The 25,177-nt window shown below is 46.3% G+C and overlaps 1 protein-coding gene across 1 annotated transcript; it reads right to left on the reverse strand.

Moving 5' to 3' along the window:
* Nucleotides 1–7,312: 7,312 nt before the first annotated feature.
* On the reverse strand, nucleotides 7,313–24,891 carry TNFSF15 (TNF superfamily member 15). The gene is made up of 4 exons (XM_015878837.2): nucleotides 24,086–24,891; nucleotides 18,742–18,793; nucleotides 18,348–18,395; nucleotides 7,313–13,465 (listed from the first exon to the last, which is right to left on the reverse strand). The coding sequence occupies exons 1-4, from the start codon at nucleotides 24,275–24,277 to the stop codon at nucleotides 13,038–13,040; spliced, it is 720 nt and encodes a 239-aa protein (XP_015734323.1). The 5' UTR covers nucleotides 24,278–24,891; the 3' UTR covers nucleotides 7,313–13,037.
* Between the last annotated feature and the right edge of the window lie 286 nt (nucleotides 24,892–25,177).

Genomic DNA, 25,177 nt, shown 5'->3' on the forward strand with positions numbered 1-25,177 from the left:
CATGAGCTGGAAATCTGCTCACTTATAAGCTGATGAATATAGGCTCAAAAAGACCAACCAGGAGAATGACTCAAATGATGTCAAGAGTTCCCTGGTTTTGATGAGATGGGCTAAATGTCATTGGTTAAACTATGACTGAGCTGTGAATAATTACGTGGAGTGCTCTGTGCAACAGGAAGGGAGAGGCTGTATAGTCTGTTTGCTGCAAATATTGTGCTGTTGAATAGGAAATGTTTACTTCTAACTTTTATGCATGTAGCTTGTCTGGTTCCTTGATGACATCTGTGAGAAATGAAGGTCTACTTGGTATTTAAAGTTTTTCTCTTAGTGTCATAGAAAGCAAAGGCTCTTTTTGTTGGCTTCCCTAGGCATCACACGGTTAGCATGGTGCTATGTAGTGCTCTGGAAGGGTCACTGAAGAGTAGTTTCAGCTTCTCCTCACGAAGAAAACATCTGTGCTTGTTTTCTATGCTCCTAAGGAAGAGATATTGGCTTGTGGGGTTTGTCAAGTTTCCATGTGTACGTTTGCTTTCATTTCCTTCTTCTTTGTTCTAGGACAAAGTTATTCATGTTTTGCAATATTGCTGATGAAATAATTTTTCCTGCAGCTGATCAAAGCTGTGTGCCCTCGCTTATCTATCAGATCTTCCTGGGAGGTTTGGCGCTGCTCTTTCACGATGGCCATCAGCTTTGGGAAGGATGAATTCTGTGATCTTCTGTTTCACTTCAGGTTCAGTGCTTCTCACCTTTTGGCCTTGTTAGGCTGTGAACAAGTCACCAGCAGCTCACAAGGAGCTCACCAGCCCTTGTAAATGGGACTAAAAGAAAAAGGGTTGCGATTTTTCTTATCTTCATAATCTGTAATTACAATATCCTGCTCTGTTTTATTGATGAGATAATCTAACGATGAGTGTAAATGCAAAATCCCCAGACTTCCCAGGTTTCCCCTAAGGCCCCTGTTCCTACAGCTGCGTTTCCACAGAAACATCTCAGAGCAGCAAACCAAGTGGAAAAAAAAAAAAGGCAGACAGGAATAACATAACAAGGCAAGAGTCCTCTGCGAGCCAAGGGCAGTTGGATTTGGTAACCAACATGAGCAGAGGGAATTATTTATAGCTGCATAGAGGCTTGGGTGCACAGAGCAGCTTTGTCTTGCAAGCTTCTACCTCAGGCAGGGAAAGAAGAAGGCAGAGTTTAGTTGTGACACCGGCTGCTCCCTGCAGGTCAGAGAGCTGCTCTGTGGCTGGAGATGGCACGTGCTAAAGGTCAGAGAGCCCATTAGTGCTGATGTGCAAAGAGTGGGGAAAGGCAGTCTCTATTTTCCAGCCTGGGTCAGTAATTTGCTGAAGTTGGACTCGACCCAAACGTCAGCTTGGCGCATGTTTTGCTCCTGCTTGCCTAATTGTGTTCATCAAAATGTAACCTGTGGTTCCCATCAGTTAATGGAGGTTGCTGAGGTTGGTTGGCACACCGATGCAAAATAAGAAGAAAGAGAAAACCAAGCTGGTTTTGCAAGTCTCTTCACCAGGGCATTTTTCCTGCTCCTTGACAAAGGGTTCTCTATGTTTTATTTTCCTTCTTGATGACCTAAAATGCAGTTGGGAAGAAACTACCTTGTAAAATTCAGAGGCACTTTTAACGTTGTTGTTGTTATTTGTGCTCTATTTCTCATCTTCTGAGCGTTTCTCATTCCATCGCTGTGTTCAGTGCCCTCTGTTTCAAGCTTCTCCCTCTAACAAACCTCATGAGTCACTCTCTGGCTCCTTGTCAGCAGTATAAGGATGCGTAGAGCTAACAAATATGTACTCCACCGTGTAATGCTATTTTATTCAAGGTTTGCCCATTGTGGTTCAGTAACGAATGGGAGGGGTGGTATGAAGCGCCGACACCCTTCGAGTGCATTAAAGCCATTATCATTCCACGTACATTTTCTTTCTTTGTCATGTTAAGTGTTTCTGCTCAGCGGCTTGGAAATGGTTTTTGAAAGAAAGCCATTACATGGAGTTCGGGACCCAGATTTGAAATTTAGATCGAATAACTCTTGAATAAAACATTTGTAACTGGAGCAGTAATCTTGTCATGATACTGGGATGCTGGGTTTGGTATCTATCGTGGGAATGGGATGCTTTAGGGCAAAAATTCTGCTTTTAAGATAAGGGATTTAAGTGAAAAATATCTATAGAAAAAGGCATATTGAAGTTGGGAATGAAGTATCTCCTTTGAAATCACAGAGGTCTTCATTGCTATTATTAATATTACTATTTTCAAAGACAGAAGTTCCTGGGTGCCTTTATTCAGTGAACTTTAATTTTCACTTTTCAACCTCCTTGATGGTAGAAACTGCAAATGTCACAAATTGCCCTGGGATGGAAGTTCTGGTTTCGAGTGCTGCAGATGGAGGCTTCAGAGCCGCAAGTCACCCTGTGTTCCCATCATTAACCTTGCTCAGAAAATAACCATAATCTATAGCAATGCATCCTGCCCTTCCCTCCTTGAGTTAATAGTTCTGTACATCTGAAGGTTACTTGTTTCAAAGCAGAGGGCTTTTACCTGAGGAGTAAAAGCAGAAAGGAGTATTTGTTTCAGATTTCTTTTCCCCTGTGTTTTCAGTCAGGCTCGAAAGAGATCAAAGAAACCCACTGCTGTGGATCTACTGCACAAGAAGCCCCCTCAGATTTTCCTTTGGGGAAAGGATGTGGGATCCTGGTGCTTCACCACCAGCACAGTCAGGTTTCTGGTACCTATTGGTGAACATGTCATTGTTACAAAACTAAGACTCTGAAATGTCAGGTTTGAGCTCAAACCACCTTCTGGGCATGTCAGGGAGATTCAGAGGTGACTTCCCCAGAGGAGATGCTGGATTCTGCAGTGTTTGCCAGCATCTCCTGCCAGCAGAGATGGGGAAACCAGAGCATGTGATGCTCCTGCAGTGCTCAGGGGCTCACAGGTGAGCACAGACCTTGGGTTTTCCAAGGCCCCTTGCATTTTGGTTGATGGGAAATGGAGAGGTTGTGGCTGTACACATGTTCTGCAAGTTGGTCACTGGAGAATGGGTCCTTAATTTTGCTGAAGATAGAAAGTTTGTGGAAAGAGGAGTGTTCATGGGGTCCTGGATGAGGATCCCTGCTTACCCCAGCGCTCAGCCCTTGAGGATGCTGCAGGGAGGCTGTCTGTCAGTCTGTCTGTGCACAGGAGACAGCCAAGGTCCCCAGATTGCCATGTCCTTGTTATTGTGATTTTAGTCATCATGCTTTGCTTATTTAGTAACAATCATTGAACAAACACCCTCGGGAGGCACACCTACAAACACTTAATCTGGTAAAAAAAAAAACCACAAACACTTCAAGAACAAAACTGATAGAGAGAAGCTGGTCAAGGAGAGATCTTATCCAAGAAGCTCCGTGCGTGAGCACAGTCAGTTCAGGCTTTTGGCATGACGCAGAGCATCCTCTGTGCTGCGGTGCATCCAGACCCCAGCAGCCATCCCGCCGTCAGTCACAGCAGCTGGCAGCCTGCTCTGATGTGCTCAGCCTGCTCTGATGCAGCTCTTGCCAGATCCAGACCTTCACCCCAACCTCCCGACCTCCCATAGGAATAACCTTCTCTCATTAGAGGCCTGTAGGATTTATGACTGCTGGACATCATTCAGGAGGTTTCTGTTTTCCGAGAGATTAGTCAAGCAAAAGATTGTCACTTGCTGAATGTCCAATTACAAAGCTTCCCGTAAAGTGATTCACTTGACAAACTCAAAGGGGCTGCATAGAAGTCTGTGTAAGAGCCTGCACTCAGCTCCCTGGGGATGGGAGGTGAGAGTCCTGCCACAACTCCTCTGCAATGATTCTTGGGTGGCTTCCTAGCTGGTGATTCTCCAGAGTAAGCCCATAAATTGCAACAGCTTATTAGAGGCTCTCACCCAGTACAGGTGGTAATAAGTCCAGGAACAAAGGTGGATAACAGTAAACAAGGACTGGATCAATAACTTTAATTCTAGAGCAGAGACAGCCCGTATTAATTCAAAGTGAAGCCCTTTGGACTGAGAATTTAGTGGCTAGAAAATATTGCCTTTGAAAACTCATCTGTTTTCTTTCATGTCTTTTTTTAATCTAATGCCACGCTTCTAGCAGGGGATGGATGAATTCCTTAGAGACAAATGCCATGCTTAGCTTTGTTATCCCATTGAGATAGCAACAAATGGGCATCAGCATGGGGAGACACACTGACCTCTGCTGCCCCTGCCTGACCAGTTCTATGGCAACTCTCACTGTCTCCCAACCAGCAGCCCTTGCACCAGGTGCCAGGGATGAGAAGAGGTAAGAACTGGGGACCCCGGAGGACATCTGTGATTCCCTTTTCTTCCCCCCGCACAGATTTGCTATGTGTCTGTAGATGAGTCATTTAGCATCTCCACAGTTCCCCATTTGCAAAAATGGATTTTCCCTCCCTCACAGATAAGGAATAATAAAATGATAAATATGCTAATGAGCCTTGGATGCCCTCTTGATGTAGGCCAATTGGATCCTGTTAACTCAGTGTCTTATCTGAGTAAAAAAACACAAAACATCCTGATTTTCTGGGAAGACACCAGTTATTCCTATGAAAACAAGTAATAACTGCACCAGAGCACACATTAGTGTTTGGAAGTCTTTCTGGATAATTAATCCTGTTTGGTATTTATAGGACACTATAGTTTGGCTTCATTGGAGTTTTCTGCTTTAGGTCTATGAATGCATCAGGGAATAGCTGTAAAGATAGAAGAAATAAAGTAAGTTACATGCAGTATGTTCTCCTATGTACATGTTCTCCTATGTCTCCTTGTTGAGAATACTCTTGACAGCTCACTTGTCCATGGGAGAGGGATCCCAGACATCTCAGAAGGCTATGGAGAGATCAGCTGCTTACAATGTTAATTTATATATTTAACTATATTTAGCTACTTAGTCAATTCTGTAAAGTACTCCTTTAAGTGTGTGAATGGAAAGCACTTAAGCATTGCAATAGCTCAGGCTAATGCTTATCTGATGCTTCCTGTTGCATGTGATTGAGTTGAGCTTTCCCTTCTTCAGCCAAAGAACAGTCTTCAGTCATCTAATCTTGACCTCTCTGACTAAACTGAGCCCTGGTAGAGAGCTCTCTCGTCACTGGAGGATGGTTTCATACAGTGCATTGTGCAGTCTCTGGGTTATCAGCACCCACGCTAATTCCTGTGGCTCCAGAACTGCTCTGGTGGCAAAGAAGGGCCACAGATGAGCCCATATGGGAGGGAGACTTCTGATGAGTGGCTTCTGATGAGGTTTCTTTGATGTGACACGGGTTGCTGTATGACAAACAACAGGAAACATGAATGTTGTCCCAAATTTGTAATGTTCCAAAGCCTCAGCCAAGAAGGAGAGACTGATCTCACACATCCTGTGCTCCAGGTGAGAGGTACAGCCCCGGCTCAAGGGCTTTTCTCATCCTCAGGTTGAAACGGATGGCAGTGCCCTGATACAGCAGGCAGGGAGTGTGAGGAATCTGCCACAACGGAAGGAACAAACAATCCCAACTTGTTTGCAAAGCGATTATTCTGTTCACAGACTTCTTAGTCTTGAGTTTATTCCTAAAATTCATTGGTGTGGAAGCACTTTGTCAAAGCATTGCTGCAGCAAATGTGGATGTAGGAGGACAGGAAGGCAATCTAGCAGTGCTATCTGAGTACAGGTGGAAGCAGTGTGGGCTGCCGGGCTGCAGGGCTCTGGCTGCACCGAGGGCACAACTAACTCATATTTGCTCCTCTGTGCCTTCCTTGGGGGTTTTTCAGTAAGGAAAGAGCAGGTGCTGCTGGAGCAGGGCAGTCAGCCTCGTCCCTTAGGAAATTCACCCTGTGACAGTATGAGACAAGAAAAAATCCTTGTGGCAGCTGTGCCAGCAAGTTTCTCCATTGCTTGTCCAACCTTATTGCTGGAAAAATAGTGGTTTCTCTTCAACTACCACTTGAGAACTTTCTGCAAGAATAAACTGATACTACTTTAAGGAACTGTGTTGTCATTGCTATATTTGCAGCCTTAAAGCACGATCCCAGCATTGCCCCACTGAAGCAAGAAAGCAGTTCCACTGAAAACTATGCTTGCCAAGAAAAGAAATGATTTGTTCAAAGCACTTGGCTTCAAATAGATGCATAAATGCTTTCCTGAAATTTGGATTGTAATTGAGGAGCAATATGCTCGACAGAACATGCCTAATGAATAGGCATCCAAATTTATGGCTGTAGAGAGGTAGCAGTAATGGGTTATGCAGGAGATCAGTCCTACATTTCTAGTTTAAGTTAGAACTGGGGGCAGCTTGTGGGTAAAGTCCTTTGCCAATCTCACCTCTTCTTTTAACATCCTTCCTCAAAGCAGCATGAAGGGACAACCTCCAAAGGTAAACTAAGGAGATGTCAGCACACGTATGGGGGTGGTAGCAGAGCAGAACCGTGTAGTTTCAGTTGACCCGGAGGTCTGTACAAACATGGGAGTTTTCCAAATGCTGTAATGTCTTTTCTATCTACTCGCCAGATAATTGTGTAGCAAAGAGGAACAGTCCCACCACTACAGCAAAAAGTCCTTTCAAATCTCCTTGTTTTTGTACTAGAGATTCCCCTGATTTACATGAAGAAAAGGAAGTGGGGTATCTGCAGAAAGTGAAGTCATCTTGCTAGAGGGTTAGGGCAGGAGCAGCCCTTGCCATATCTTTGGAAGGATATCATTTTTCATGCTTTGTTTTTAGGAACTGACAAGAGAAAGGAAGTGTAGTGAGCAAATAGCTATTTTGAGTGATAATCACGCTCTGGCAGCGGCTCGCATGGTTACATCTGAATAGATCTCTTCCACTTTGGTCTCTACATGCACAGTTGTGCCTCTGTATCCTGCCTGCAGAGACCAGCTTGAAGCTTGGGGATTTTTGTTTGCGAGCTGTAAATACATTCACATCTTCACATGAAAGTTGCACTTACTATAGAATCGTTCAGGTTGGAAAGACCACTAAGGTCACCCAGTCCAACCATCAACCCATGCCTATGACTGCTGTAGATTATATCACCCAGTGTGGCACCTCCCATTTAATACCAGCAGGGATGGTAACTCCACCACCTTCTGGGCAGCTGTGTCAATATGTCACCAGAGATCCCATCCAAACCCTACAATTCTGTTATTCTGTGACCTGGGAAATCACGTATGGTGTGAGCAATATGGCACATTTAACCACGCTGCCATGGGTGAACAAACTCCTCCAAACATGAGCCTTTGGTGGGTGCTCATTAAAGTACTGAACGAGTCAGGAATGAAGGTGAATCAAATAAAGTGCTTTCCTTTATTCATTCATTTCTTTATTTTTGCTTTAAGGTATGAAGTGAATTTAAAAATAAACTATTGATAAACTTCATCACTAGAAGATATCAAAGCCATCAAAGCTGAAGGAGAAAGTACCTTGATTTTTACAGTCTCTTCCATTAAATTGACATATATACGTACAATGCCAATAAATACATGAACACTATTTCCAGTGCCTTTTTGACCTTTTTATATAAATATCTACAGTCAATGGAAGACTGATTTGTGCAACAATGAGGGAGTCTGGTAGCCAGTTTGGTTCATAATGCTGAAAAAAATCTGGAGTTAGGGCACTTGATAATGTTGTATATAAGCTGGTGCTCCTGCTACTTCTAAGGCAAAGCAAACTTGGAACTGCTGCCTTTGACAAACTTGGCTTCTGCTTTCACACTTTTGAAGAGATTCTTATCTGCCTTTGGCAACAGTGGGGCCCTAATTTCTTCTGAGAACCTGTCTGACAGCATCTGAGTGTGCTAGAAAACATGGCCCTTTTTCAGCTGCCTGTTGATGAGCTGAAAAGTGTGTAGCCCATGCTGTTCCTGGGAGTGCAGACTGCCTCCACTTTGTGCTCCATCCTACAAGATGCTGAAGAGACAAAGTCTCCAAACCCTGCCAGAGTGAACTCAGTGATCTCCCCAAAAGCTGGAAGTAATTTGATATGGAATATATCCCCAGCCTGGAAAAGGGGTCTTTGTGCATGAATAAAGCTGGCAAGCAATGGATTCAGCTGTGGTTGGGCATCTCAGGAAGTTAAACTGCCATGGGTTATGTCCTGCTGTCAGGGAAGAACTTAATTGTGTAGCAAATTCATCATTTGAAAGTAAAGTTCTTCCTTCCATTGAGATTCACGTCTATATAAAGAGCCGCTCTATGTTCTACTCAGGTAGGAAGTATTTGGGCTGCTTAAGTGCAGTGCTGGAGACAGCAGTTGCTGTTGACAAATATCTTAATAGTAATGAAAAGCTTTTAACTTGAGGTAACTACTGAATTAAAAGAATAGCAAACAAAAAAACCCCACCTTCTTTGGTGTGGATGCTCTGCAGGAGAAAGTCTGATGCCTACTGTTTAATTAACTTTTGGCTGATCTGTCACAGCTGCCACCCACAGCCTAACAAAACATCTCAGGTATGTGAGAGTGGCTGAAAGCCAGGTTAAATGTGCCTGAACGTGCTTCCTCCCTCAGAGTTTCCAGGTGAAAACCTCACTTAAACCACAGCACGTAGCCCTTAACCAGAAATCTCTTCTAAAATGATTTAGAAATGGTACTTTGAGTTCAGTCCTGGGATATACCAACAATAGTGCAAATATGAAATAGAATGCCAGCTGGGAGGAGGTTTCTGGGTTCTCCTAGAGGAAAGCAATTGGACACTCTCATGTACAGGTAGGGAAAACAAGGCTTTTTGATCAGGTGATGATATTCAAAGTTGGCTGGAATCATGTTCTCATCATCCTCATGTGCTCAGCGGGGCATTACTCAACCTTCACATTCTTTGTTTTGAAATGGGAGTCCTACATACCCCGTGGCAAAGAAAAAAGGCCGTGTCTGAGTTCACTCTGGTGGGGGATCACTCACTGTGCGCATCTGGAAGCACCAATGATTGATGCACAGCAGGGGAGGTTTCTCTGTCTGTATGAGCTGATTTGATTGCTCTTGTGTGTGATTCCATTAATGTTTTTGGATGGAAACCAGGATCAGAAGCTTTTAAATTAGTTAACTCGTATTTTTATTATCGGAACACTTGGAAACAAAACACTAAGTCAGTTCTGCTGTTGAAGACTCACACTGGTACTGAAGCACAAAACAATATACAGTCATTTATATGAAAATACATTACAGTAGCAAAATGCTATACTGGCGTTTAATACCCAGATTTGGGCAAAAATTCTTGACACTGTCTGATTCTTCTAAAGAATGAATTTTCTCCTCATTTCCCATCTGAAATGATGGGCCACTCAAGAGATTAATAAAAGCAAAACACAATGCAGTCAGTTGGATTGTACAGAGTTGAATAACAACGTCCTCTCAAAATGCATTTGTGTGTGTACTGAAAATCACAACACTTTAACCCATTCCCTTTGGTTAATGTAGCCTGGTTGCGTCCCTTCCTTCTGAGGGACGGCTCAAACTAACATGCACTAAATTGGCATGTCCAAAACCTTCTCCCAGCCTACTTGATGCTATCTGTGTGATGTTTGACTCAGATACATAACTTCCCACCTCTAGACCCCAATCTTGCCAGCATACATGGGATAAAGGTGATCCATGTGAGTGCTCCTTATTATGGGGTTACCCTTGTAATGGTGTTTTTCAGGGTAAACATGGCTAAAACATCCTATCAATCAACTTTTAATTGGCTTTACTCCTGTATGCCAAGAGGGGAAACTGAGCTGCCTTTTACAATGTCACTCCTTTTACTCACAAGCTTAAGGTTAAGTAAGGCACGCATACGTGTTGGTAAGATTGGAGCTGTAATCTGTTTGATTTAGATTTACTTACTGAAGAAAAAGAATGCTCATTTACTACCGTACAGATTTTAAAGGGAAAGGAAGCAGTAGGTAGGGGAACTGCTTTAGAAATGTGGGTTATATTTAGTGTTAGTTTTCAGAGCTCAAAGAAATTAGAGAAGAAAAGAATTCCTAAGAACAAATTCTTTTGTTAATAAATATTCATTAAAAAAACAAAACAAAACCAACAATACACAACAAGAAAGCAAACAAAAACCAAAAGTTTCTGTCAATGTTTTTGTACTGAATGGTGCTCAAATGTCTCTTTCTGAAAGATGAAAGGGCAAAATCCAGAAATTGTGCCATTATTTTTAGCTCATGAACACAAACTGCCTTCTTGAAGCTCTTCCTCCAGCCTGGGGAGCTTCTTCCAACTCTCTCAGTTTCACATCCACCCAAAACAAAACGTATTTTCAGCCTGACCGCAGGCTGAAAGGTCACTTGTTGACAAGGCCCCATTTCGTCACCCTCATCCAACTGAAAATGCTGAACTATGGACATTTTCACCACAAACCATTTACATTAAAGAACCTTTTTTTTTTCCTCACCCAATAAGGGTGATTTTTTTTTTATTTTTTTTTTTTCTGAGAACGCTTCCATCCTTAATTAGCTTTGGGAAAATCTGATCACCCGCAGCTTGGGTTCAGTCTGCCTGAGACCTTTCCCTCTGAGCCTGACCTCTATTCCCCTTAAGTAGCTTTACCCCAGTGCTGTACCATTGGCTTCTGCAGTCAGTGGGCTCACAGCCAGCCCTGCGTGCTCCCTGCTGTACCTGCCGGTCACTGTTACAGAAGCATTATTAGCACTAAGAGGGGGGAAAAAAGGGGGAGAAGTAGAAATTCCCACTGGGGTGGGTGTGCTTGGATTAATCTGCCTGCACTGCTTTAAAACAAGTAGTGCTAGATATGTTACTTTATGCTCTATAAATTGTGCCAGCATGCTAAGAGCGCTAGAAGCTGGTGTATGAGATGGGGTGGGACAGCTTGCAAGGCATGAACTAAAATAAATACCTCTGTGCTATGGCCAATGGAACAGAACAGTCACATCTGTATCTGTTAGAGCAGCAAGAGATCTTGTGCTTGTGGGATTTGTCATCAGTGTACAGCAGGCACAAATTATGTGTCTTGTTATATAGAAAAGGCTCATCATTGCCAAAGCACTTCCTAAAACCTGTAGGTGGGGTATGCATAAATATATATAAACAAACCTGTGTATGTACATATACGTATCCCTAGAAGGTTCTTTTACTGTGAGCCAAATACTGCATGCAGGACTCCTCTCCCCTAGAACCCATATTAAACATAATTCAGTGCAACAAGCAGTAACGGATGACAGCTACAAATGTAGTCTTTATGGCAATCTGTTCTACAAGCCTATTAAGATTGCATTATGGCCTCATAAGAGCGTTGCATTATCTCATCTGCAGAAATAAAGACCTTTCTGGATTTCTGTAAATGTCTCAGTAAAGCCTGAATTTGCATTTCAACTTTCTCCAAGGATAAACCAAATTTGTCCCATATAACTTCACAGAAGCTTTTCTAACTAGTGGCTGAGAATCCCCTGTCCTGGACAGGTCACTTTAAGTCTCCTCTGTGTGAGATAAAGAATGAATTTTGGTGTGCTGGTCACCCACGTGCCTTTCCTATGGAGGTCCGCAAGAACACAGATCCAATTCTGGGCACACAATGAAGGGATCGGAAGCTTTAAGGATTCAATATGGAGTGGCAAGAAAATGTTTTAGCAAATCTAAAAAAAAGGGAAAGTTTTCAGGTTTCTTAAAGGAACGAACTTTTCCTGGACTTGTGATTTTACCATATCGCTGCAAAGAGAAAAGCTGGGTATTCCGAGCAGTGGGAAAAGCCCTGCTGAGGTGGTGATGGTGAGCTGCCCTTCCTGGAGAGTAATAGATGGTGCTGGGTGCCTCCCTGGTGCTAACAACGTGCTTCTGGGGCCTGTGTCTGTGGGTGGAAATTTTAGCTGGGCCATTCTGCTAACACTTCTGGCCAAGAAGGAAGAAGCCCAATGGGGAAAGGGAAAAAAAGAGGAAGAGCTGCAGAGAGTACAGCCTGGCCACTGGACAGACCCTGCCTGGTAGGGACTCAAGTGAGAGACCACCAAGCAGTGTGTAAAGCCTGACCATACTAAAGCATGACTTGAGTCACTGACGGTGATGTATTTATTATGGGAGGAGCAGGAAAGCTGGGGAATTTCCCTGAGATAGTAATGTCTATGAGAAAAAGAAGCACGAGATGGGAAGCTAAGCATTCCCAAGCTCTGTAGCTGGCCGTGGCACAATTTGAGCTTCTCTTTGGATCCTATGACCTTTTGCACAGAGTGCTGGTCACCAGCCTTAACCCAGGCAAAGGATGGGGAGACCTTTGTGCCAGCAGATCACTGTAGCAGTGGTCGCAAAGGATTAGGAGGGCACTGATGACTTTAGTTGCATTTGCTTTGCATGAAGCACAGTGGAAAGCTTCCTGCCCTTTTTTGTTTGCTTGTTTTTTCTCCTTTCCTAATGTTCGGATCTGACAGGGGGGATCCTGCAGTCATGCTGAAACGAAAATGTTTCTGCATGTTCCCTATAAGCTTTAAATGGAGGCGAAAGCCCACACAATGACTTGAGGATCTGTAAACAATATCCTGGAAAATAAAAGCAAATCAGGTGGATTCTGCAAAACACGTGGTATAATTTTAATCTACTTTACAGGGAAGCTGAAAGTGATTAATTAAGCAGTTAATGATTAATCCGGGCTTTATGTTAGTGCAAAGTACTGAACCATGTTTAAGGAAATTATTAATTGTAATTGCCCTTAAGAATCTGAAGAAAGGTCATGCAAAATTACACTGGAAGTGCTGGAGAAAATTTAAAACACTTCTTTTCAGCTGAAATAAATGGTATATTGGAAAAGGAATTAGTGATGCAGCCTGGCCTATTTGTGATAAATATCCCTACCTGACCCATAAAAAAAGGTTCCTCCCCTATATACAGAGCTTTCAAGAATCCCCATCATCCTTGAAGTCTGACTTTCGTTTTTCTGGAGTTTTTTTGGGCTGCTTCCATTCACCCTGCAGCTCCAGCCCTTAATTTAAGGCAGCAGATGAGTGAAGCACAGAGGACAGCACAGAGACCAGCACCCTGACGTGCTACCACCAAACCAGGCCCTCCACAAAGCTGCTACCAGAGACCTACAGTAAAAAGGCACCGAAGAAGGTTTTGTGTTCCTTAGTGTAATCCACCAGCTTGATGTCACTAACGTTGACCATTAGCTTGTCTCCTATCTCTAAGGAAACCACAGCTCCCAGATAAATGGGCTGGAACCAGTTGTTCCTTTCTTCGCTGAGGGTCTTGGTGCTGGTCAGCAGCTGGGTGGGCTCGGGGTAGCTGTCAGTGACTTTAGTGATGATTGCAGTGACAGAACTGGTTTTACTTGAAGTATCACTGGGCCCTCGGAAAGTGACCTGAGCATAGACATAGTAATCCCCAGACACAGGTATCACCAGTGCGTTGCTGGAATAACTCAGGTTGTTCTTGGTAAAGGCCAAGCCTCGCTTGTCTTCCCACTGCAGGATGGGTAGATGTCGTCCCACGGTGCTGGAAGGGTCTTGTTTCTTCACTGCAGGACAGAGAGAGGGAAATGTGTTAGTTTGTTCCAGCTGGAGAAATACAGAATCTTTTCTCCATGGGGCAATCAAAACTGTGGGAGAGAAATCCTCTTCCTTTATAGCCAGTCAGCTGCAGGCCAACTGTTGAGAGCTACTTTGGGAGGCTGCCCATAGGATCTGATCCAGATCTGAGCAACCAAAAAGCCAAAACCAAAGTTGGAGAACCTCCATTGGAGCATGCTGCCCACAGGGCTTGGTTACAGCCCTTGGTGTCCTAGGTGACAGGGCATCCCAAATGATGGGACTGTCCTTCCCAAAGGCTCTCACTGCAGGGTAGGACATGTAGCTTTAGCCTATGAAGGTTTGGAGCGCTCTCACCCACCTGCAAAGCATCAACTGTTCTTAAATGAAAGCAGTGCTGGGCCAGTTGTACAGCTGTCTACATGCCTGCATCTAATGGCTCAGAATAGCAGTCAGAGACATGAGAGCAATGTCTCCATGAGTAGTGATGCCACAGTATCTGTGTTTGTGCCACAGTGGTGCTAACTGAGGACAACAGGCTCTTTTTGATTGCAGAAGCCTCACAACGATCATTGTGGTCTATTACTAAGAGCCTTGAATTCTTCCTGCCAGCTTGCTTCTGGAGGTTGGAGATGAGGTTTGTCAGCCACCACATTGAGGTTTGCTGGCTGGGTGCTGCACTGAGATCTTCTGCTATACAACTCCCTTTCCTTTACCACCGTCCTTCAGTTTCACCATAGAGCTAGAAAACCCCACTGTGCTTTAAAACACATGCTAACAAAGGGACATGCTGCAATAAAACCCATTTTTAACTCTGTTTTGAAAACGTTTGGGACAGAACACTAAGCTTGGTGTTATCTTCAGCTTTACTTCAGACAGAACAACTAACAAACAGAAACGCTCTTGTGGTTAACCAATGACAAACAGAGCTCCAATCCATCCCCAGCACGGTCTGGTCTAAGCAGAGGATCTAAGCTCAGGATGCAGGGGGAAGAACCAGGGAGCAGCTTTCATGAGCTTAAGTTAATGCTTAAGGTCAATTATGATTCAGCATTTGGGGATAGGGTGCGTGTGCACAGGCAGGGAAGCAAACTGAAGGCGGATGGGCTTAGAAATACTCTTGGCAATGTCTATTAGGTTTATCCTGGGGGAAATGAGATTCAGGAAAACAAATACCCTCAGCCCTCTGTGACATCCTTTTTTTCCCCTGTTTTCTGCCAATAGATAACCCGTACGAAAACAAGCTGCTGTTAGGAGTGCAATTTCTTGCATATTCTCTGAGTAGCACAACAAAATAATGGCTTTTTTCCCAGCCTGACTGTCAGTGCTCGGAAAAATTAAATCCCTCTATCCTTTCCCAGAAGGCAAAGCATGTGGAGCATTTCTTTGCTGGAAGAGGATAGACGGGGAGTGTGATAGCAAGCCAAGCTAAAATACAGAAGTATTATAAAGCAGGTGAGGCTTAGAGGAAAGGGAGCTTGGCTTGATATAGAAAGAGAGGAGCAAAAGAAAGCAAAATGGTCTGTGTCCTCGTCTGCCTTGGGGCCTGGCAAACACTAATGAAGCACTGGGGTCATTGTGGTTAAGTAAGGCCTCTCTGAGATAGGGTGGTGGCAGAGGAAATCTGGTCTGAGATGGGGAAGAGCAGAAAAGATGAGAAAATTACAAGTTTTGGACTCTTTTCCATCTTGGGTAGTTTGGGAAAAAATGGAGGAGAAGTTTCATGAGAAATATGTTTGTTTTACGTATCCAATGATGCATTGAAGGTGTCAGTGACACTCAATTCTTCAGTGTTTTTAATAACTATGAAGCATCTCATATCAAGTACATCATTTCATAACTCCTGAAATGAGGCAGTTCTAATCTTGATGGCTCTACCATTCCTTTTAGGTTAAAACTCACTATATTGACACTCTCCATTTTCAAGCTGGTCAAATTTTCCCATGATTTAGAGATATATCAGGAAAGAAGCGTGTTGAAGTGCATTGGAATATTGTACGGCTCCTTTTCTAGCACAGCCAGACTTGTCACTCGTTTATTTCTTAAATACATGGAGCTGCACTTCCTGCAAATACACATCTTATGCTAATCCTTCAAGTAAATAAAATCTGCTTTCACTATGGGATTTACTGCTGCAGTTCCTCCAAGTTTCCCTTTCACTTTTGTTTTCTATTCTTCTTTTTTTCTTTTTCTTTTTTTTGGCATCTCTTAGACATAAAATTTCTTCTCTTTTCCTAAAATCCCTTCTGGTTTAGTCACTTGCTGGGGATTCCCTGTCACTTGGTTGCGTTGGTGGCATGCTGGTGAACTTGTGGGGTTTCTACAGTTCATAGCCCTCACTGGTGACACTGAAACACACCAGGAGATGAGGGTCTTTGTCTCCTGCATAGCTCAGGTCTTGTGCTGCATGAGTTGCAAAGCACAGAGCCTGCAGGGTCTGTGTTGTTCAAGACATGTAATAACTGACCTTAAAATGACCAACAGCCAAGTGGAGCCAGGAAGTTATTTTCTATCCAGACTCATTGAGGTGTTCAATAGCATCGCAGCACAATGAGTGCTGGACAGGCTCTGGGTGGGTGCCTGTAACATGCTTCATCCAGCCATGCCATGCCATCCCATACAGGCACTGGTTTGCCTCCTGACCTGAAGCCCCATGAGGGCTGTGGGGATGGTGATGGTCAGCACCAACTCTAAACTAATACATGGGACACAGTGAGGGTGGGGAAAAGCCCCAGCTGGGGTTCACACTGAGTGTTCTTCACCAGCAGACAGGGAGAGGAGGTCTTGGTGTCAGTATGGGTGAGTCCAAGCTGCTCTGTGTATTTTCCAGAGGCCAAGAACAGGTGAAGAAACTTTCATAAAGGAACAGAGATCCAAACATTGAGTCATCCCACTACTGCTAATTCAGTGGTGCATTCCCACATGAAGCACTCCGGTTAGTTCTCATTCCTCTCATTCTGCTCTTACATTTAAAACATATGTTCCTAAACCCAGAAGGGGGGCAGCTGGAGCTCCAGAGAAGGATCTGCCACAAGGAAGGGCACCTAGTCTGCTATCTAGATAGTGAACCAGGCACCTGAAGTGGGGGAATATACAAAAGATCTGAAGAATAATGATTCCCTTTTTCACTTTCTCTGCACAAGTTGTGGTTTTGGAGAAATAAGACCAGAAGGACAGGCAGGAAATTATTATATAACAAGTTTAGAACAACGCCAAAGGCTTCTGCACTGGGCTCAGGAAATCATTGCTGCAGGGTGCAGAAAAAGCAAAAGAGAAGTGCTGGAACCCAGCATAAAAGCTTAAAGTTATTGGAAGCCTGGTTTCCTGGTGGCTCAGTGGCACAGCAGCCTGGTTGCAGCCTTCAGCTCAGGCTCCTGACACTGTTATGCACAGAAAAGGAGTGAGAAAATTCCCTTTGCTTTTTCCTTCTCTTAAATAATATTGATGGGGTTGAGGCAGGAGACAGACCCCATCCCAGTGCACTGCTCAGGAGTGATGGTGGAGGAGTTGCAAACAGAGACCTGATGAAATTTGAAGCAAATTGTTGGGTGCTTCCCTGTGACAGCTGGACTTTTGTGCAACCCGGGGAAGTTCCCATCAGCAAAGCAACGCTTTGGCTGCAATTGTGAGTCAGCTGCACTGAGAGAGCCTGCTGGTCTTGGTCATGTGGAGATGTGGGAAACAAATGGACCTATATTAGCAGCCGAAGTCCTTCTGCAGACCTGAGGGAATGACATGGAGCTGTCAGGGGAAGGTCAGGAGGGGTTGGGGAATGGCTGTGCCACAAAGGGCAGCGGGCACAGCCCTGGAGCTCAGGGAGCTCTGGAACACTGCTCTCAGCCATAGGGTTGGGTGGTGCTGTGTGGAGCTGGGTTGGGCTCAGTCATCCCTGTGTGTCCCTTTCAACTCAGGATATTCTGTGGTTCTGTGATCCCATGTATTCTGAGCAGTTCTATCCGCCTGTGTGTAGAAAGGGTTGGGACGTAGGAGTGCATTAGGAAGAAGCTTGTGGGTTAGGGAAAGTAAACTATGGTGGTTGACAAATCAGCCCTGAAGCACTGATAACCCTTTGCATACACGTGTTAAGCCTCGTGGAACTTCTTGCATGCTTCAAGTTACTACAGTGCTCCCCTGGGACAACACATGGGGTACTGGGGAAGCCTCTGCAGTGAGATATATGTTCAGGAGGTATAAATTATCTTAGTGAACATAAGGGGGGAACTCAGAGCAGATGGAGCTTTTCCGCTCTCAGTCCCATCCACTCAGGAAACCACAAACCTTTTCTTCAGTTGTTATTCCCTAAGTTCCCTTCAATGTGGTGACAGCCCCAGCTTCAGTGCTGAGGTGGTGATGTTTTGAGATGGCATCTTCCTAACAGACACAAGCTCCAATGCACGTTACATACGACTTCACCAAAACCAGGAAGCTATTGATGGGAATGTGGTGTGTGTGGCTTCAGGTTGGACTTGTAAAAAAAATAAGCACCCTAAAACCAGCCTTAATCAGTCTTATTTTACTCCCAAACTGGTAGATCTTCCTAAATCACAGCTCGCCTGGGCTCTTCCCACCAAAGCAGACTCAGCAAATCACTAACATGGCAGGCAGCACTGAAGCTCAGTTACAGGAACCCAAGTGCTCACACAATGACAGCAACAGCCCAGAGAAGTGGCAGTGTTTGCCAGCTGCCTCCTCTGTGTGCCCTTTCCTATTAACACTGCTGTGGTAAATCTGCTGTGGTCATTGTGGCAAAGCTGGTGACTTCTTCCCCTGCATCTTGCAGCTTGATCCTATCAGACCCATATAAACCACGGTTGTTGCACTGCAACAGCTGTAAGACCCGAAGGAAACAGTCTGGTTTCGAACAAGCATTACCTGTCAGGTGTGCTCGTGGCTTCTCGGCACTGGGAAGCGTGTCTGTAACTGAGGGAAAGAGAGAAAAAAGGTGTAAGTTTGTGCAGGGGAGGTGTGAGGGATGCATTCATAGGCTCCCAAAGCCACGCTTCAGCTCACTAAGGGACCTATGTGCTGGGAGGTGTGAGCCCACCCTGGGCTAGAGCTGGCTCTATCGGGTTGGGAGTGCTCGTCCCTCGCTACGGCCCCAGCTGTACCCATCTCCCCACATCCCGTGACCCTGCTCAGCCCTGACATGCTTGGATCCTCCTGGTGAGGGCAGGCAGGGAGCTGTTTGCCCCAGGGACCGAGGCAGCAGTTGCAAAACCTCAGCAAACAAAAACAGTGGGGATGGGAAGAGGGCTGGCACACTTACCAGCAGCTACTGCTCGCTGCTTCAGAAAGTGAGAGCTCCTCTCCTCCACGACCTGCAAGAGAGACACACAGGCAGTTAGCTCCAGGGTTCCTGCACCACGTCCAGTTTGCATACCCATCAAAACAGGAGATGGTTCACTGATATCCTCCACATCAGTTAAAGCCTTTATGTAAAAGGACAAGCCCCGACAGAGCTTTGCTTTAGTGCAAGAGTTTCTTACTGTTTGCTCAAAGCCACCCACATCTCAGGCAGATGATGCTGTGCTGGCTGTGTTCAGCTCATGGGTTGGACAAACCCCTTGCAGGGCTGGAGGAGCACTGAGGGTAGGGACCATCACTCCAGTGCCTCCATAAAGCAGTGCTGGAGCATTGCTACCTGGCAGCTGCTGTCTCTCTATCTGTGCACTGAATCGCAGCAAGCAGCACAGCATGAGATGCTCTTCCCTGCTTCAAACATCTGCATGGTGCATTTGAAACAGCAGTAAAGAGAGTAAAGAGTTGTAAAGAGGTAAAGAGTAAAGAGGTGTGCCATCTACAGACCTGCAGCTTCCCTTCTGCATTATTTCAGGCTGCAAGTCTACTGCTTGGGCATGTCTTGAATTGTGGGGAGCCCAAGGCAAGACAGGGCTATTTCACATTGGTTTGCACCTTAAACCTTCCCCAGCTCACCCCCTGTCAGGCTCCCATGGCTCCTCATTGGGAGCCAGCCCTCCTCCAGCAGCTTGGAAAGCAGCGTGGCCACAGGGGGAAGGAAGGAGCTGCGGGATGCTGGCTCTGCATCCCAGGGATATGGGGAGCATCATCCATTGTGCTTGTGCCAGGCACTGTGCTTGGCAATGTGATGCTGCAGTGTCATTGGAAGCAAGTGGTTAAGGGAATGCAGTCAGCCAGGGGCTGCCCGCTGGGGTATGTTGTGCACTATGGGCTGATGCAATAAATACATTTGCTCTGAGGTGCCTCCTGCTTGCTGGCCCTTCCATGGCGCACAGCCACAGCCTTCCTGATGGGAAGCATGAAGTCAGTGTGAGGATTTCCCTCCAGCACTCCCATGCTTTTGGCCAGATGCACATGCACAGAATTTACAGCTGTAAAGAAGCATTTTATGCAACCTCTGGTTGTTTCCAGATGGACACTCCTGAGCAGCAGGTAGGGCACTGTGCTGCATGGTGTCAATGTGTTCTTTGTGTGGCAAAGGTGGAGTTTGCTCCTGACTGTGCTGGTCGATAAGGGCACAAACCTCAACTGACACATAAATACTTCAGAATGCTGCACAGTAGCCTGGTATTAGCAATACTTGTGCTGCCGATGTACACTGGGAGTGTGGATGAGATGCATAAAGAGCTTTCAGGAAGGAGGAGGTGAGGGAGAGCCAAGCAGCACGAGGCAGTAGAGAAACCACACAATTAGCATTTTTCTCTGTTCTCCCTTCTTGCTTAGATGTGCTTCTGTAAAGTTCACTGAATGGCCACAATTTTCCCTTTGGTTACAGCAGAGAAAATGTAAGCAGCATTGAGCAACTTTGAAAATCCCGCCCTACAGCTGAGCTGGGAGCAAAAGGGCATCTCCAGCACCTATGGTAACCCTGACAGCTGCAGTACCCAAGACTCCACCACTACACAAAGCACTGCAGCATTTACATCTAAAGCCCAGGAGGAGGTCAAACACAAAACATCCCCTTTGCACCTCAAGGAAGGGCTGGGGTTGTCCAGGAGAACTGCCTGGGAAAGGCAGCCTGGTACTGGAGGGTGGGGGATTCATCAGCCAAACATCCCCAGCTCCATTTTTAGCACAAGGTACAATCTCGTGGCAGGTCCCTGCATGGTACGTATGGTGCTTGCACTCGGTTTTGCTCAAGCCAGGGGTGCTGTGTGGCCTGAGCAGTTGGGCAAAGACTGTCCCTAATGCTGGGTGCATTTTGGCTGGGCTGTGGTATATGCTGGCTGTTCTGTCCATGAGGACCACCATGGACAGCTTTATGGTTTGAAGCACCATAAGCTTCAAACAACAGCTTTATGGCTTTTAGAAGAGTCCCCCGCACCCAGGACATGGCACAAGGCTCCCTGCTGCTCCCCGGGCAACCCTCCATCCCTATGGATCAGGAAGATATTTTGAATCACAGAGTCGCTATGGCTGGAAAAGACCACTAAGATCAACTAGTCCAAACATCAACCTATGCACACTACCCTCAGTGTGACATAAACCCTTTCCTTGAAAACCTGCAGGGATTGTGACTTTACCACCTCCTTGGGGTTCTCCTTCCCACTTGGGCAAGCCGTTAGGGCATCTGGCTCTGCATGGGTTACAGATCTGCCAATCCTATTCTGATCTTTGCTGCTTCATCCTTTTGGACTACAGGATGGGAACCCAGGCTGAGCTGCTCCTGTACTGTAGAGCCTGGTTTCAGACTGAAACCTGACTGAAACCTGACTGGTTTCAGATTGAACCTCCCTTGTGCCTTGCTTGTGGTCCTGCCATGCTATTGTTGCCACCAGCACAAGCTCAAGTACCAATATCTGCAGGGCAGGTCTTGACTTTCAGCCTTATGGAGCAAGTGGACTGAGTTGCAAGGATGGATGGAGATGCTCTCCTGGCTTCCTCTCACTGGATCTATGCATTCAGATTGAAACTTGGCTTTCCTTCAGGAAAGGATGCCCCGCAGCCTTTTATCATTTCCTGCTAATAGCCCAAACTGTGTCAGTGCTTAGAGAACCCTATTTCCTCACCTTGCTTTGTCTTGAAGAACAAAAGAAAGTGATTTCTACTTGCAGCAGGGAAGCTGCGTGTGAGCCTGGAAGGTGTCCAGGGAACCCATCATCAGGCCTCAGTTACTCATACAAGACACAGCTCACCACAAGAAAGAGAAGCGGTGGTTTGCACGTGTTGCTGTGATGACATAACCTACCCTGCTCTTCCCTAAAAGGGGCACTTCCTGAGGAAAAGGTGAGCTGATGTCCCTTCCAAGGTGAGTGTGACACCACGAGCACCCACACAGGAGCTGAGATGAACAACCGTCTCACCCTGCAGCCTCAGAGGCACACCCCGCTTGCACAACCCTTCCCATCCTCCTTGCTCCAGGAAGGACGGGTTCAGGGATTTACTACGTCTGCTCCTCACCCGTTTTGCTGCACCAGTCCCTCCCACTTGGTGCTGGAGCTGTGGCCCAGGACTGGTCTGAATGCAGCGGAAAAAGATAATCCTGCGTGGGCTGAGCTCTGGTCCTGCAGCACCGAGAGGGCTCCTCCTGTGAGCTGCAAGGGTCAGTGAATGGACTCATGTCTGCTGCAAAGCAGGGCCAGCCCACCTGCTTCCAGTGTGTGCCCAGCTGACTGTCCATCAGCACACCAAGGTCCCTTTCCATCACACAGCTTTCCAGCCACTCCTCCTAAAGCCTGTAGGGTTGCCTGGGGTTGCTGTGACCAAGATGCAGGACATGCCCCCTCCCAGCTGAGTCCTCTATTAATGTGATGTGAGAAGAAGGCATCCTGCAGCAACACAATTCTAATCCTACTAACGCAGCTGGATACACAAAAACACCTGGGTTGCAGACATGCTGAGCTCAGAGGGGTGAACACCAAGCAGACAAACCCACCCCATGCACTGTGCTGCTGGACAAAGCTGGTGACACACTCAGAGTTTGGAAGAATGAATGGAAAGCTCAATAAATGCAGCACGGTGCTGCCAGGCACACCCCCACCCAGCCTGGCATTGGTACCGTGGGCACACAGCCAGCCCCGATGCTTTCCCTGCCTCAATGGGATGTGCAAAGGTTGCAAAGCAACTGATCAGCTCATTGCATCACTGTGGGATTATTACATGCTAATTCAGTGCATGTGCATAGAAGTACATGCTTGTGGAGGGCATGTATAGGCTAGAGCAAACCTAATGGCTTACATTGCACTTTTCCTCTTATGAAAACAAACCCTCTCACAAACACTTTTCTCCACTGACTCTGCCAGCAGAACCAGGAACACACTATTCTACCTAACAGCTTGCGTTCTATCATTCATTCATTCTATTACTCTTTAAGGTCATCTCAGGAACTGAACTGTTCTGCTTGGAACCTCAGGTTGGGAAGAGAAAAAGCAACGAGACAGCCCTAAATGCCTTCTCACTGCATGCACCCACTCCATAAGTAGCAGCAGGAGGGTCAGCACAGCAATGAGCTCTTCCACACATGCAAGAAATCAGCACGTTTAGCAGTATGAGGTACTGTGCCAGGGCATTGCACCTCCTGCCCTGGGTGCAAAGTTAACGTGGAAGATGCTGCACAAGAAGCTGCCTCTGCTTGGGCACAAACTCAGGTTCAAAGCAGGGCCAGCACTTTTCCATGCAGCCAAACAAGCAGAGGCACAGAGCTGCGGGCGCAGCTGTCAGACTGTCTAAATATACGCAAGCAAAATGTTTGCTGCATCCAGAATTTACCCTCGAGGCCACTTATTAGCACTGCTTTCTTCTGCTTGTTCCTAAGTGAGCGCATGACGAGCAGGCTAATTGAGTGAGGAATTTCAGACCTGTAGCTAACATTCCTTCAAACCTTCATCCTTCAGAGCTATATGCGTGTGTTCTCCTTCTACCATAGGGCAGTCCTGATAGATTCATAGCATAGAATGGAAAGAAGCACTTGCAGGTTGGCACAAGCAGGAGTGGGGCAGCACAGAAGAGTATTAGTGCTGACTATCTTGGCCAGCCCAGGAGCAAAGAGAGCTCAGCTGAGAAGTTACCCAGATGAAGAGAAACCTTTGATGGGGAGCAAATCACACAGTGGGAAATACAGAGTCAGGCTCCATAGTTGTCACAAATAGTATCTGAGCAGGGCTAAATGTTAATAATATATAAGAGCTGCTGCTGTCTGCCTAGTGATGTACTATGGGCACTGACCCACTGACATCAGCATTTGGTCAGCAGATGTTTGCTGAAATAGGACGTGGGAGGGGAAGTCTCAGAGCTAATCAGATAGGAGGGAGGAAAGTGAGTATCAAAATCTGGTTGAAATTAGTGAAGAGACACAGATTTCAACCAAATAGAGCTATCCCTTATAACAGTTTCAAGCAGCATGCCAACAAAAGTTTTAAAGGCATATCTTGTACTGTGTCCTCAGTGAAATAAAGACGAGAGGAGCAGGGACCAAGGAAACAACAGATATATCCCAGCAGACAGGCTCTGCACGAGGATGTAACAAAGCGCTTCTTTCCTTCCCATAAACACAATAAACTCAAAGAGAGAGCCAGGCCCAGAAAGATAACAAAAAAAAAACAACTCCAAACCAACCCAACAACAAAACACAACGACAAGGGGAGAGGTGGGACCCCACTCTGCAGCAGGGTGGAGGTATGGCAGTGCCTTACCTGGGGGCAGGAGGTGGGTGCTCGCAGGTTCCCAGCCAGCAGGTACGCGATGGGCAGCGCCAGCAGCAGCACGGCCAGCAGGCAGAACAGCACGGCACAGCGCATCCTCTTCAGGTCCTCCCTGATGTGCATCCTTGAGGTTTGGCCGGTCACCGAAGCCTCCTCCAGGGTTATATCAGCCCTGTGATCCATGCCGGCAATTGGTTTACGAGCTGCCTGTGAGCCTGGCAACGGCTAAACCTCCTCTGCCTTCTACCCTGCATGGAGACCCCCATTAAATAAGAGCTGCCCGGAGTGTGGGAAGGCACCGACACACACACACCCTCCCTCCCGAGGAATGCACCGCCTACAATAGAAACCTAGCTCAGGGAAGGGAGCACCGCGGCTCCCCGAGCTCCCCGGGATGCCTGCCGCCTGCCTCTGCCTTTTTTTCCCCTCGCCGAGCAGGAGGAAGCTAGGAAAGTCCCAGTGGGTGGAACCAGGATAAACTCCGCTGCCGGGCTGGATGAGCTTGAAAGCTTTTTCCACGTGGCGAAGGGAACGTGAAACCAATGGGAGGGAAAGTGAGAAGCGAAGGGGGGAGCGTGAGGGCGAGCGGCCGTGGCAAGGTTTCAGCATGGACAGGAAAGGGAAGTGATGCAGGGAAGGCGAGGGGCTGCAAGGAGCATCGAGGAGGGGTCCTAGACCCTGATATATGGATTAGCTCTCAGGTGTTGGAAGGATGCTACAGGTTGGTTCCATGCACCTTTTACAGGAGGCAGCCAGGGGTCAGGCCCAGAGAGTGGTGCCTTCATCACTATGCTCTCATAGGAGTCTGCTTCCAGTGCTTGGAAAGAGGAAAGCTGGGAATTCATTGCAGCTGGGGGAATGCTGTGAAGATGGCATGTCATCCTGCTGTGCTGATAGTGGCTGTCCCAGACAGAAGGGTGCTGCACAGCATGATTCAGATAAGGATGCTCCAGCAGCAGCTCCTGCTGCTCTCAGATGGCCTCTGTGTGCCACATTGCAGGACATGATGGAGATGGGGTGCTCAGGACTGAGCCAAAGTTGAGAAATGGGAAGGTTTCCCTACAGCAGCGTTGTCTCCTCAAA

This window comes from Coturnix japonica, chromosome 17, assembly GCF_001577835.2.
Source record: "Coturnix japonica isolate 7356 chromosome 17, Coturnix japonica 2.1, whole genome shotgun sequence".
Taxonomy (NCBI): Eukaryota; Metazoa; Chordata; class Aves; order Galliformes; family Phasianidae; genus Coturnix; species Coturnix japonica.